The 14,356-nt window shown below is 43.9% G+C and overlaps 1 protein-coding gene across 1 annotated transcript; it reads right to left on the bottom strand.

The window, feature by feature from the left end:
- Nucleotides 1–4,526: 4,526 nt before the first annotated feature.
- Nucleotides 4,527–8,067, bottom strand: C12H6orf52 (chromosome 12 C6orf52 homolog). Its single transcript, XM_068559345.1, has 4 exons — nt 7,997–8,067; nt 7,587–7,767; nt 5,275–5,320; nt 4,527–4,684 (listed from the first exon to the last, which is right to left on the bottom strand). Exons 1-4 carry the CDS (start codon nt 8,065–8,067, stop codon nt 4,527–4,529), a joined length of 456 nt encoding a protein of 151 aa, XP_068415446.1.
- Between the last annotated feature and the right edge of the window lie 6,289 nt (nt 8,068–14,356).

The following is a 14,356-nucleotide window of genomic DNA, read 5'->3' as shown; positions in this document are numbered from 1 at the left end:
AGAGGCGACTCTGGTTAAATAAGACATGCATATAACAAGGTTCTCTCTCGGTGGGTCCCCCGGTACAGCTGTCTCAGTCATGGTCCATATTTGGCTGAGAAGGTGGAAAGGGATGGATTCCTCACTCCTGCAAGCTTCCAGCAGAGGTGGAATCAAAACACTGATGGAAGGACTTCCCTGGTGGCACAGTGGTTAAGAATCCGCCTGCCAATGCAGGGGACACGGGTTTGATCCCTGGTCAGGGAAGATCCCACATGCCGCAGAACAACTAAGCCCATGCACCACAGCTACTGAGCCTGCGAGCTACCACTACCGAGCCCACGTGCCGCAACTACTGAAGCCCGCGTGCCCTGGAGCCCGTGTTCCGCAACAAGAGAAGCCACCGCAGTGAGAAGCCTGCGCACCGCAACAAAGAGTAGCCCCCGCTTGCTGCAACTAGAGAAAGCCCGTGTGCAGAAATAAAGACTCAACGCAGCCAAAAATAAATAAATAAATAAATTTATATATATTAAAAAAAAAAGACACTGGTGGAGTAGATACATCTCAGAAGGTTCCAGCAGTCCCTGCCCAATGGCTAACAGGCATCTCCATTCTAACACACCCATAACAACCCTCGCCACCCTACTGCTCTCCCAGTTTTCTCCACTTCAGTCGGTGGAACCACTGTCCATGCCATTAGTCAAGCCAAAATCCCTGGGGTAATTCTAGACGCCTCCTATCTGTCTCACTACAATTATTAAGAGCTGCCATGTCATCTCCAAAAGGTACCTCAAATTTCTCCCCCTCTCTCCAAATCCACAGCTACGACCCCAGGATGAACCTCCAGCCTCTCTCCCAGGGCAGCTGCATGTTTCCTTACTGGTCTCCCCACCTCTGCTGCCATCTCCCTCCAAGCTGTGCCCCATAAAGCAGCCAAGTGATAGTTGGAAGACAAAAAACAGACCACGTGAGTCCCCGCCTTAGAGTCCTTTAGTTGCTTCCCAATACAGTTTTAATAAAATCCAAATTCTTTACGGTGACCTAAAATTCCTGCCTGAACTTGTTCGTGACTAACACACTAACCCAGGCATTCTCAACAGGGGAAAATATCTTCCCCAAGGAGGCAAAAATTGGTTCTGGAGAGTGAAGAAAGGGAATTAACTTTTTCAATGTATAAAACACAGATATAGAGTATATAGAATAGCTATGGAATTAACATTTCACGGGGGGTGGGGGATGGTTGGGGGAAAGGTGTCTGAAGGGCTCCAGAAAGGGAGCTGTAATGAACACAGCTGAGAAACCCTGCTCTCACCTCACCTCAGACCCCTCTTCCCCTGATGCTCTAGGCCAGTGTTATACCATAAAACATTATGCAGTGATAGAAATGTTCTGTAATCTGCACTGGCTAAGACGGTAGCCCCAGACACGTGTGGTTATTGAACACTTGAAATGTGACTAGTGTAAGAGAGAAACTGAATTTTAAATTATCATTAATTAAAATTTAAATTTCAGGAACTCCCTGGAGGTCCAGTGGTTAGGACTCTGTGCTTCCACTGCAGGGGCCCGGGTTCGATCCCTGGTCGGGGAACTAAGATCTTGCAAGCAATGCAGCATGGCCAAAAAAAATTTTTTTTAATTTCAATAGCCACATGGGGCTACCATATTGGTACAGCTCTAGACACACTGACTGGTCTCCTTTTGATTCAAGGACATCAAGGTCTTTGCACATGCCAGCTGGATCTGTTAGGATACTTCTGCTACAAATTACAAAAATTCAGAGTGGATTAAAGAGTAAGAAAATACATTGTGAAGTAAGTCAGAAAGAGAAAAACAAATACTGTTTGCTAACACATATATATGGAATCTAAAAAAAAAAATGGTTCTGACGAACCTAGGGGCAGGACAGGAATAAAGACGCAGACGTAGAGTATGGACTTGAGGACACGGGGAGGGGGAAGGGTAAGCTGGGACAAAGTGAGAGAGTGGCATGGACATATACACACTACCAAATGTAAAATAGATAGCTAGTGGGAAGCAGCTGCATCGCACAGGGAGATCAGCTCTGTGCTTTGTGACCACCTAGAGGGGTGGGATAGGGAGGGTGGGAGGCAGACGCAAGAGGGAGGGGATATGGAGATGTATGTATACATATAGCTGACTCACTTTGTTATACAGCAGAAACTAACACAACATTGTAAAGCAATTATACTCCAATAAAGATGTTAAAAAAATACATTATCGTACATAACGCCTAGATGTACAAAGACTCCAGGGTTAGCTAATTCAACAGCTCAATGCCGTTATCATGGATCCAGTTTCCTTCCATCTTCCTTCATTGCCATTTCCAGCTGATCGGCACTGCCTTCAGTTTGTTCCCCTAACAGTCACAAGGTAGCTGCAACAGTACTGAGCATTATATCTAAACCTGATGTCCAGAGAAAGAGAAGGTATCTGTCTTCTGTTTCTCCTTTTAAAAAATGAGGGGGGCTTCCTTGGTGGTGCAGTGGTTGAGAATCTGTCTGCTAATGCAGGGGACACGGGTTCGAGCCCTGGTCTGGGAAGATCCCACATGCCACGGAGCGACTAGGCCCGTGAGCCACAATTGCTGAGCCTGCGCGTCTGGAGCCTGTGCTCTGCAACAAGAGAGGCCGCGATAGTGAGAGGCCCACACACCGCGATGAAGAGTGGCCCCCGCTTGCCACAACTAGAGAAAAGCCCTCACACAGAAACGAAGACCCAACACAGCCAAAAATTAAAAAAAATAAATAAAATTTTTTAAAAAATGAGGAAAAATTCTCCTCACATCTCATTAGCCAGAATTTTATCATATGTCTCTACCTAAACCAATCTCTAGCAAGAGGATTGGGACCACTGCATGTGTCTCAGATCACACAAGAGCCATTCCCTAGAGCCAGATATGATGCTGGCCCCCAAAGCACATGGCTGTATGAGGAGGATGGATACCTGAACAGGTCAGGGCTCTGTAGGAAAGTGGGGCCTTGCACACCTTCTTTTGGGATGGGGAACATGAATGGAGAACCTTACCATTGTCCCAGGTCGAACTAGATTGAACCAGTTAGGAATTTCCCAATGCCAGTGGTTCTCAAAGTGTGGCATCTGTACCATCAACAGCAGCATTACCTAGAAACTTTTTAGAACTGAAATCTTCAGGTCCCATGCAGACCTACTGAATCTGTGTTTTAACAAGCCTTCCAGGCAGTTCTGAGGCCCTCTAAGGTTTGAGATTCATTGCGCTATTCCAGTGGTTCTCCACTGGGGGCATTCTACCCCCAAGGGACACTTGGCAATGTCTGGAGACATCTTGGTTGTTATAACTGGGGTATGGCATGCTACTGGCGTGTAGTGGTAGAGGTCAGGACATTGCACAGACAACCTCCACAGCAAAGAAGTGTCCAGCCCAAAATTTCAGTAATGCCAAGCTTGAGAAACCCTGTCCTATGCTATAGGGCAGGACAAGCTCCTTTACAGTCCGTCCAGCTCTCCTTGTTGGATTTAGCTCTTTGAGCCTCGTTGGGACAAGGATTAGCATGTATTAAACACTCTCAAAACAGAAGTCTATGGACAGAGTCTGGTTAACTAACCTAAGTAACAAGTCTTCAGGCCTTCAGGTCACTCAGATCAGTCCCGGGGGTCTCCTTAAGTACCCATCCATGGCAAAGCAATCAACAGGACACGGCGTTTACCTTCAGGACCAAAAAAAAAAAAAAGGAACCCATATTTTATAAGAGACACAGTCAACATATGCATTGAAGTTTCAGAACTGGTGTTTATGGGAGTCCAATTCCTCTATCTTAGAAGGCTGATAATCTGTTTTGATCAAGCACACTTTTTCCATGCCGAGGATTCAACTGTGACAAGTGAGTTTCCACTGTCTTCTGCTGTCTAGTTCTCTCATAAGAGAGCCTGAGGGTCAGGAAAAGGAAATCAAACATCTAGTTCTAATCTACATTTTTCTATACCAGATGCAGGCGAGAAACCTTGTATTGTCTGTGAATAGAGGAATGCAGCAAATTATATCAGAGTAGCTAATGCCAACCATCAGTTCAGGTCAGGCCCATCTCATATTAAACCTATTATCTTTTTTTTCAAATTGATTCACAATGTTGTGTTAGGAAACCTATTTTCAAATGTCTTAACTGTGCAGCCTGTTCTACCATGATAGTTCTGAGACCTCCTCTGGCACTTACATAATATAACATACTTGGGACCTCCCTGGCAGTCCAGTGGTTAAGACTCCGTGCTTCAAATGCAGGGGGCGTGAGTTCGATCCCTGTTTGGGGAACTAAGATCCCACGTGCTTCGTGGCACAGCCAAAAAATGAAAAAACAAACAAACAAAACCATAATGTAACCACACTTCCGGAAATGAATGTGCTGGTAAAATTTATTTAAATTATATTCTCTCATCTCCATCACATTGAAGTCTTGGAAATCTGTATTTGCATACAGACTCCAATACATTCCTGGGAGAATTTTTTTTTTTAACAAAAACAAAACAAGATACAATTAATGTGATAGTTGGGTAGCTTAATGAACATCTTGCTTTTGGGGGGTCTCATCTGGGATTTCAGAGTGAACTGTATCCAGAGGCTGCCAGTGGCAATTCATGAGAGAGTCATAGAGTTCTTCACTTTCCACCATAAATTCTTTGTTTAACTCCTCAATATTCAAATGAAGATTTGGATCTACAGAAGCCAATAACACATATGAAAAAAAAATACAGTTTTACAGGACACGTATTAGAAACGGCTTAAAATTAGAACTTTTAAAAAAACATTAGCAGGAAATATTGCAGACATTTAATGTTAAATTTTTTAAATTGTGTGTTACTTTCAATAAACTTAAAAATAGAAATTGAAGCTAAAAAAGTAGTGCTACCAGACTCAATGAGCATCTAGATGGTGGCAGAGATGGAGAAAATGGATGGAATTGAGAGATAATGTGGAGATGAATGGACAGGACTTGGAAATGCATTAAACTTGGAGCAGTCTTGAGTTTCTAGCATGAGGACTTGGGCAGATACAATGCCAAAGAGTGAGCCAGAACTAAATCCCTACGACAGGGCTTTGAAAAATAAGCATGCTGCTTTATCTATTTAGTTAACAGATTGATATAAGTGAATAACTTGTTTATAGCAATTAATTCAGAAACAGAGGGAGACCTACACTGGAATTCTCCAGTAGGATCTCTCAGTTTCTAGCCAGTTGAGTGAATGAGGAACCTGGAAAAGGGGTTAGTTTTGTTTTCAACGAGGGCAACAGAAGGTTTCTGTTACCTTCTAGTGAATCTTCATCTTGGTTTTCAGCCAGAGCTGTGGTTTCCTACAATGAAAATCAGTATGTTAAGAAAAAACTAATTTTACTTAAAGGGTTACTCACTTTCTTGGAAGAATTTAGCTCTCAAAAATAATATACACTAAACTCCCTTTTGATCAACTTTACTTTGAATTTTGATTAAAAGAGCCTTTAAATGATATAAGTGCAATGGGTGAACCGCGTCCATAGAAGAAAAGTCACAAAGGAGGAGCATCAGACAAAGGCGTCTGGCTTCTCTGAAGTTTCGGGGAACTAACTGGCATCCTGGCGCCTGGGCGAGGAACCAGACAGCAGGGAGCCTGGCATCAGACTCCACAGGTACTGTAATAGGTACCCAAATCTCCACCTGGAGCTCTGCCCTTCCTTCCAGGTGACAATCTGCAAAGTCTCCATGAGCACATACCCCTCGTGGCCAAAGCAAACCAATCAATTATCTTCTTACGTAAGGAAAGAAGTAAATTCCAGAAGCACTCCCAAAATAAATCTTGGTTAGTTACTCCAGACTCTGTGGGCTCTCCTGGGGCAATGCAAGTTTTTACAACTCCTCTCTGCAGGCACCGGCTGGGAACCTGCCTTTGTCAAGGACGTACAGCTGATTCCAGGGCCCCTGCTGTCTAGTTCCTCGCCCAGGCCCCAGGATGCCAGTTAATTCCCCAAAACTTCAGAGAAGCCAGATGCCTTTGGCTGAAGCTCCTCCTTTGTGACTTTTCTTCTATGGACTCAGTTCACCCACTGCATAATTGGTTAATTTCTGAAGTTGATAATGTACTCAAACCTATACCTCTCTATTTAAAGATACAAAGTTAACCACAGGAAGTCAGACCATCTCCAAAAGAGCACAAAAAAGAGAGAAGTGAAAGAAGAAAAATATGATAAAACCTCAGGTGGGAGTTTCCTGGTGGTCTAGGGGCTAGGACTTGGCACTTTCACTGCCAAGGGCCTGGGTTCAATCCTTGGTCCAGGAACTAAGATCCCACAAGCACCGAGGCACAGCCAGAAAACCCCAAAAAACAGGCTTGAAAAATTGGAAATGAAAGTCTGGGCAAAAAAATACCAAGCAAATGCACGTTTTAAAAACTGAAGGCTTAGGTGTTAAAGCCAAGGCTATCACACAGAGTGTTACTGTGCACACAAATTGGGGGAAAAAATTTGTAACACTTTGACTGCAAAGTGCTAATTTCCCTATTATGTAAATATCTCACACAGTCAAGAAAAGGGGGGGGGGACACAAGGCAAAAGGAAAAAGGTAGACAAAGGACATCAATGAAGTCACAGAGCACAGATACCAATAAACATTTGAAAGTTATTTGCCCTCAATGAAAGACAAATGCCTTCCTCATCTGTCAGGCTGGCTAATCACACACAGAAAATCATGGAGAAGCAAGCCATACCGTCGATGGAAAGTGTAAGCTCAGGCAGGCTTTTTGGAAAGAAGCTTCCTGTTTAAGATTTTAATTGTCATATCCTTTCATCGAGAACTTCCCCTTCTAGAATTTTTCCCTTAGCCAAAAAACTCAAATTCTTGAAAAGAGGTAAAAGGAAGTTTGTTAAAGCACCGAAAACATTTAAAATGTCAGTCGATAAGTGATGAGCTAAAATCACAGCACATCCAAATAGGCAACTTTTAAAGAAAGCTCTCCTGGTGCAACATAACAGCAGCAAGCAAGGAACAAACTAGTAAGCCTATCCGACACTGTCCGTTCTAGCCAAGGCGCCCCGAACTCCCCAAACAGAAATTAAGCCCATTCACAGTGATTTAGTGAGAGTAGAAGGGAAAATCTAGAGGCCGTAGATCCACTTGAACAATGCTTTCTTCTAAGTGAGGACGGAACGGGGAAGAGAGTGGGGTGGTGGAGGCTTTCTCTTACTCCAATACCTCTTTTAAAGAAATATGTTACTTTAGTCATCAAAAAAGTAAAATGTGTTAATGTTTGCTGCTACAGCAAAAAAAAAAAAAAAAGTACCTCTTGTCCAATGTTAAGTGTTTAAGGGTAAAATCTACTGAATGATGCTAAGCTGCAATTCAGTAGCAAGAATTCCCGCACAGACCTCACCAACCTATTATTTTATTTTTGGAAAACAGTGAGGACTGAAAATGTTTGCAAGTCAAAATGTCTCAGGTCATCAGCTTCTACTCTCTGGTACTAAATTAGGGAGCAGAAGCCAGGGCTGTGGGAATTTGAATGAGAAGATCTGGAAGCGTGAGGAAAGGAAAAAGATATTTCCGTACGGGGCACCCAAACCACACAGTATTAATGCCAGGGAGAGATACCTTGGGTGTAAGCGAAGTTTCAACTGGGTATCCGGAGGTCTCACGCACAGAATAAAGGTTGGGTCCATTTCCGTCCATTCCATAGCCGCAGCTACAGCCAGAAGGAGGGTAATATCTGTGCTGCCGCTGGTACCAGTTGCCAAAGGGGTAACCCTGGCAGGAATGGAAGTCTGCCTTCACTCTAAGAGCAGAGGGGAGAGGACAGGAATGACATCACCCATCAAGGCAGAATCACTCAAAAACCCAGGACTCCCTCTTCTTTCCCAGACGTTACAAGTAAGGATGATTTCCGCTTTCACTGTTTTAAGCACACCTATTTTCAAAGCAACAGTTTGTAAACTGCCAAATCGTACAAGAAACAGAACACCATCGGTCTTCCTTTTCCTTCAGAGTAGGAAAAATCAGCTCACCTTTGCCAGTACCAGTAATAATTATTTTGTTGCGCTATGCCGAAACCTGCAAAACTCTCTTGTTCAGCCATTTATCCAGACACTTGATAAAACGATCGGAAATCCACACTTTTGACTCCTGCGTCAAAAATTCCAGCTCCTGGTCTAAACCCTCTCAACCCCACAAATAACTCTTACAGCTGCCTCCGAGATAGGAATTACCTGCAGTGTCAATTTCGGCCAGGTACTTAATTCCTTGACTTTCATGTGGGTTAAGGAGTGGGTGGGGTTGGGAAGGAGTGTATTGGGGTCACCTGGGGAAACTCCTGCAGACTTCCGCGGGCTTTGAGCTGCCTGACCCCTCCCGCAACTGTCAGGCCCGGGAAAGCCAGCCAGAGGGGGGAGGTTCGGGGGGAGGGGCCAGAGAGGGAGCGTGAGTTGGGCAATTGTGAAGCACGCAGAAGTCCCACCCTCCCCCCTACAATAATATGTAAGGGAGTCACTTTTTTTTTTTTTTTTTAATTTATTTATTTATTTATTTTTGGCTGTGTTGGGTCTTCGTTTCTGTGCGAGGGCTTTCTCAAGTTGTGGCAAGTGGGGGCCACTCTTCATCGCGGTGCGCGGGCCTCTCACTGTCGCGGCCTCTCTTGTTGCGGAGCACAAGCTCCAGACGCGCGGGCTCAGTAGTTGTGGCTCACGGGCCTAGTTGCTCCGTGGCATGTGGGATCTTCCCAGACCAGGGCTCGAACCCGTGTCCCCTGCATTGGCAGGCAGATTCTCAACCACTGCGCCACCAGGGAAGCCCAAGGGAGTCACTTTTAATCACTAAAACCTTAAGACAAAGACTACAATTTGATGCTTCCCTCCTCAGTTCCATCATCTGCAAAGAATAACTATTGGAACCAGCATCTAGCGGACTTTTTTTTTTTTTTTTTTGGCCGCGCCCTGCGGCACGTGGGATCTTAGTTCCTCCACCAGGAATTGAACCCATCCCCCCTGCACTGGAAGCATGGAGTCTTAACCGCTGGACCTCCAGGGAAGTCCCTGGATTTTTTTTTAAAAACATCCTCTGCAGGTTGAAATCTTTACCCCAACCAGCGGGTGGGAAGAAGTGATATATCACACATCACACACACACACACACACACACACACACACACCCCTACCTTAATGCAAGTGCAGGAAAAAATTTAAAGAAATATTTCTGTGATTCTGTGTGTTTTTTTGTTTTGTTTTGTTTTGTTTTTTAAAGCATGACAAAGCAGTGCTTCCTAAACTTTAGTGCAGGTTCAAATTACCTGAGCATGTTTAAAATGTGGGTCCGGAGTCCATAGATTTGGAGTGGAGCCTCGGATTCTGCCTTTCCAGCCAGCTCCCAGGCCCTTTAAGTAGCAAGGCTACACAAAATGTCAACATGTAAGAAGATAACTTTTGAGTCTAAACAGGGACACTTAGGGTCTGGCCATTTCCTTGTAGCTTGTTGATAACTATTCCACTATTCAAATGCTTAAAGTAGTCTATATTTACCTGTAATGTGAAAAATAATCATCATGTTGAATTCAAATCATTCAATCATTCACCCATCGTTTACTGAGCTCCTCCTATATACAAGGTGGGTGCCTGGCATTAGTGATACAGTGGAGCTTATACTCTAGTGAATTTCCCTGCGTTCAAGAAAGATGTTATTGATTAGCAGCCGTGCACACATCGCTAGGGGTCACCCAATATCTGGTTTCCTTTTCTTCCTTAATAACAGAACCCTGGGACTTCCCTGGTGGCGCAGTGGTTAAGAACCCACCTGCCAGTGCAGGGGACATGAGTTCGAGCCCTGGTCTGGGAAGATCCCACATGCCACAGAGCAACGAAGCCCGTGTGCCACAACTTCTGAGCCCACGTGCCGCAACTACTGAAGCCCACGTGCCGAGAGCCCGTGCTCTGCAACAAGAGAAGCCATCGCAATGAGAAGCCCACGCACTGCAACGAAGAGTAGGCCCTGTGGGCTTCCCTGGTGGCACAGTGGTTGAGAATCTGCCTGCCAATGCAGGGGACACGGGTTCGAGCCCTGGTCTGGGAAGATCCCACATGCCGCAGAGCAACCGGGGCCGTGAGCCACAACTACTGAGCCTGCGCATCTGGAGCCTGTGCTCCGCAACAAGAGAGGCTGTGACAGTGAGAGGCCTGCGCACCGCGATGAAGAGTGGCCCCCGCTCGCCGCAACTAGAGAAAGCCCTCGCACAGAAACGAAGACCCAACACAGCCAAAAATAAATAAATAAATAAATTTTAAAAAAACCAAAAAAAAAAAAAAAAGAGTAGGCCCCGCTCACCGCAACTAGAGAAAGCCCACGTGCAGCAACAAAGACCCAACGCAGCCAAAATAAATAAATTAATTAATTAATAAAAAAAATAACAGAACCCTGATTTTATTTGGAGGTAGCAACAGGCCTCGTGGCCAGGTGACCAAAGTCTGGCTAATAAATGTAAATCGAACTATCACAAGGGGATTGAGGACAGCGTTGGCAGAGGGAGTTTGCTTAGCTGGAAGGAGGCCTTTCTGTCCTCCACCCTTCCCCCACGCCTAGTGTTGAGATTACGGATGTGATGGCTGAAGACAAAATAACTGCACCTCTCTTGGCCTATGAGGTGATATGAAGGAAGAAGTCACACGACCAAACACAGGATCTTTTTTTTTTTTTTTTTTTCAATTGGCTGCGCGGCTTTCGGGATCTTACTTCCCCAACCAGGGATTGAAACCGGGTGCTTGGCAGTGAACGCGCTGAGTCCTAACGACTGGACCGCAGGGAATTCCCAAAACACAGGATCTTAAAGAGAGAACAGATCTGGGTCCCTGAGGACTGGGGTCCCTGTACCAGCACTAGACCAACCTACCTCCAGATGCCTTTCACTTAAGAAACAAGTTATCTTGGGACTTCCCTGGCAGCCCAGTGGTTAAGACTCTGCCCTCCCAATGCAGGGGGCACAGGTTCCATCCCTGGTTAGGGGACCTAAGGTCCTGCATGCTGCACAGTGTGGCCAAAAAAATAAATTAATTAATAAATTAATGTCTTGTTTAAGCCACTACTGTTAAGTTATATAAGGTTAAAAACAATTCCTTTTTTTAGAAAACTATTTTGTTTCTGTTTTCTTTAAAAATTTTTAATACAACTTTTAAAGGTTATTTTCCATTTACAGTTATTACAAAATATTGGCTATATTCCCTGTGTTGTACAATACATTCTTGAGCCTGTCTTACACCCAATAGTTTGTACCCTCCCCCTCCCAACTAGTAACCACTGGTTTGTTCTCTGTATCTGTGAGTCTGCTTCTTTTTTGTTGTTATATTCATCAGTTTGTTGTATTTTTTAGAAAAAGACAAATTCTTAAATACTGGAGCAACGTAGAAATCAAATTCAACATTATCAGTTAAGATTCTTTCATAAAAACGTTAATATCTTTTTTTGTTCCTCTTATTTTGGGACTGACTTTATTTTTTTTTGGAAAGAAAATCGGAATTTTGGCTATGAATGAGTGAGAGGGGTGGAGCTGTAGTTGGAAAGGAATGTGGGAGTTGAACCTTCAGACAAGGTGGTAAGGAGGCTGGGGTTGTAGGGGAGGTCAATAGGGCATGTTGAACCCACCCAGGAAGACGGCAGGAGCCGGGGCACCGAAGGCCATGAGCAAGGCTCCAGAGATGAAGATGGACATTCAGGCGATTTTTAGATGATGGTGACAAGGAAAGGTTCACAAATCTTTCCTTGATCTCAGCCTCAAGTGTAAACCTCTCAAAGCTCACCAGGATTATTCCCATGAAGCAGGTGAAGCAAATTTCTATCAGGCTGGTGTCCAGGGGAAGCAGCTCGCTCTGCTCCACGCGCAGAGGAGACCAAAGTCCTCTGAGAATACAAGCACATGCAAGCTCGGTAGAGTCCCCAAATTTAACAGACTTGCCGCCTGTCACACTGTGAAGAGAAGGTAACTAAGAGGGAATGTTAGACGCACATGATATTTCTAACAGGGCCGATTCCTCTCCACTGTATCTTGCTTTTAGCTCAGTATATCCACCTTATCACCACCCTCACCCACCCGCGAAAAGGAAAACTGGCTCTTTTTTCTTTAGCGAACCAAAGCCAGGTACTCAATAAATATTTCTTGAGTGAATGAATAAATCAATGCATGGCTCAAGTGTAAGAAGCTTTTCTATCAATAATTTAAATGCAAAACTAGAAATCCTGTTGCGCTTTAGAGTTAATGATCTCTGGAGGGTTGGTTGTTACTTGGCAACTGCTGTTTTCACAAGAATGAGATTGAATGGCTTTTACGTCCTGAGTTTGGAAAGAGAACAGGAGGTTTGGCAGGAAGTATGCTCAGTTTGAATCCAGTTGAGCAGATATATGATATTGTATTGTGTGTTTTTCTTTAGACAATGAAAAACCACTTTTCTTGTCCGTTAAAGAGAACGTTAGAGCCCAAGGAAACGTAAAAGGCAGCAGCAACACCAGGGTCTACTGTTACTTAGGTGTGTGGAAAGAGTTCTGGACCTACTTCAGCATTTATAACCTCAGACTGGATTAGAGTATTTTAGCTTTAGAGGCACTAATCTTTTTGAAAATGTAATAAAATTTTATCAATGCTCTCCTCCATAAATGTACATACATAATTTTGCATATAATTTCAGGGCATTCAGAGGCCCAAAAACTTACCCATGAACTCCCCCAGATTAGGAACCCCTTGACTAGATGCTCTAAGGTCTTCTAAGCTCTATGATTGGTTCCACTAATTTTTAACAGTAAACAAAGAAAGAAAAGGAGTAAACCATTTTGAGTTGTTTATGTCACTTGCATTATGGTTTTCATTCTAGAACCAACTAGATTCTAAAAGAATCCTGGTTGGAGCAAAACCCACAAGGTTCTTCTCTAAAATGTGACAGATACTCAACTATACTCCAATAAAAATTAATTTAAAAAAAATAAAATGCGGCAATCTGGCAAAAGATGCTGACAGTAGTAATTATCCTGTTATCGTGATACATTAAAATTAATTTCAAATGAGAAATAATTCTTCTCAAACAGCAGTTGAGACTTCACTGGGGTAATGAGGCAGGGCACCAGGGGGATTTCAGAAGCATCAAAATACATAAAGCACATGATTTTGAAACACAGTTTTAGAAAAAAGTGGGGTTTTTTTTTCCTTTTCGGATGAGTGACTATGACTTCCCATTAAAATAAAGATATGTAAAAAGTCATACATTTAAAGACAAAATACGAGACTTCAAGAAATGTCCTGCTTACTCATTCTTTTTTTTAAAATTTTTCTTTATTTTTGGCTGTGTTGGGTCTTCGTTGCTGCACGTGGGCTTTCTCTAGCTGCGGTGAGCGGGGGCTACTCTTCGCTGCGGTGCGCGGGCTTCTCATTGCGGTGGCTTCTCTTGTTGCGGAGCACAGGCTCTAGGCGCGCGGGCTTCAGTAGTTGTGGCACGCGGGCTCAGTAGTTGTGGCCCACGGGCTCTAGAGCTCAGGCTCAGTAGTTGTGGCTCACGGGCTCAGTTGCTCTGCAGCACGTGGGATCTTCCCGGACCACGGCTCGAACCCGTGTTGCCTGCATTGGCAGGCGGATTCTTAACCACTGCGCCACCAGGGAAGCCCCTGCTTACTCATTCTTTGTCCCATGCCCAGGGGACAACCACTCCAGAAATTCACATTCCTCTGACTTTAGTGGTTCTCTGGTGGAAGAACCACCAGAACTAACAAGCAGTAAATAGGAAAACAACTTAAATAGTAAAACAACTTGTGCCTTTTGGTAACCTAATGAGATAACTAGCCCAAAGGGAAGGAATTACAGGCATACTTCGTTTTTTGCACTTCGCTTTATCGTTCTTTACAGATATTGCTTTTTTTTTTTTTTTAAACAAATCGAGGTTTGTGGCAAGCCTGCATGGAGCCAGTCTATCAGCACCATTTTTCCAACAGCATTTGATTCCTTCGTCTCTCTGTGTCACATTTTGGTAATTCTCGCAATATTTCAAACTTGTTCATTATTATTCTAGTTTGTGCAGTAATCAGTGATCTTTGCTATTACTACTAGGACTTGCCGAAGCCTCAAATGATGGTTAGCACTTTTCAGCAATAAAGTGTTTTTAAATTAAGGAATGTGCATTTTTTTAGACATAATGGTATTGCACACTTAATAGACTACAGTATAATGCAAACCTAAGTTTTATATACACTGGGAAAACAAAGAACTCGTGTGACATGTCACTGCGGTGGTCTGGGACCCAGCCCGCACTCTCTCTCATGGGTGCCTCTATTGCCAAACAGTGAAACTGGTTTTCAAGAGGCTGAGAATGAGCTAGACTTCAGCATTTCAGTGCCTGAGGAGTCCTTAC

Source organism: Eschrichtius robustus, chromosome 12 (assembly GCF_028021215.1).
Source record: "Eschrichtius robustus isolate mEscRob2 chromosome 12, mEscRob2.pri, whole genome shotgun sequence".
NCBI lineage: Eukaryota > Metazoa > Chordata > Mammalia > Artiodactyla > Eschrichtiidae > Eschrichtius > Eschrichtius robustus.
The sequence above is the reverse complement of the archived record's forward strand: the minus strand, read 5'-3'. Positions and strand labels throughout refer to the sequence as shown.

What these genes read in the sequence shown, in the direction of transcription:
- C12H6orf52 (XM_068559345.1), bottom strand. Translation starts at nt 8,067, where the DNA reads ATGGCTGAACAAGAGAGTTTTGCAGGTTTCGGCATAGCGCAACAAAAT. An exon ending in AAACTTCGCTTACACCCAAG is followed by an intron (nt 5,321 to 7,586) that starts GTATCTCTCCCT and finishes TTTTCATTGTAG; the next exon opens with GAAACCACAGCTCTGGCTGA. An exon ending in AGATGAAGATTCACTAGAAG is followed by an intron (nt 4,685 to 5,274) that starts GTAACAGAAACC and finishes TGGCTTCTGTAG; the next exon opens with ATCCAAATCTTCATTTGAAT.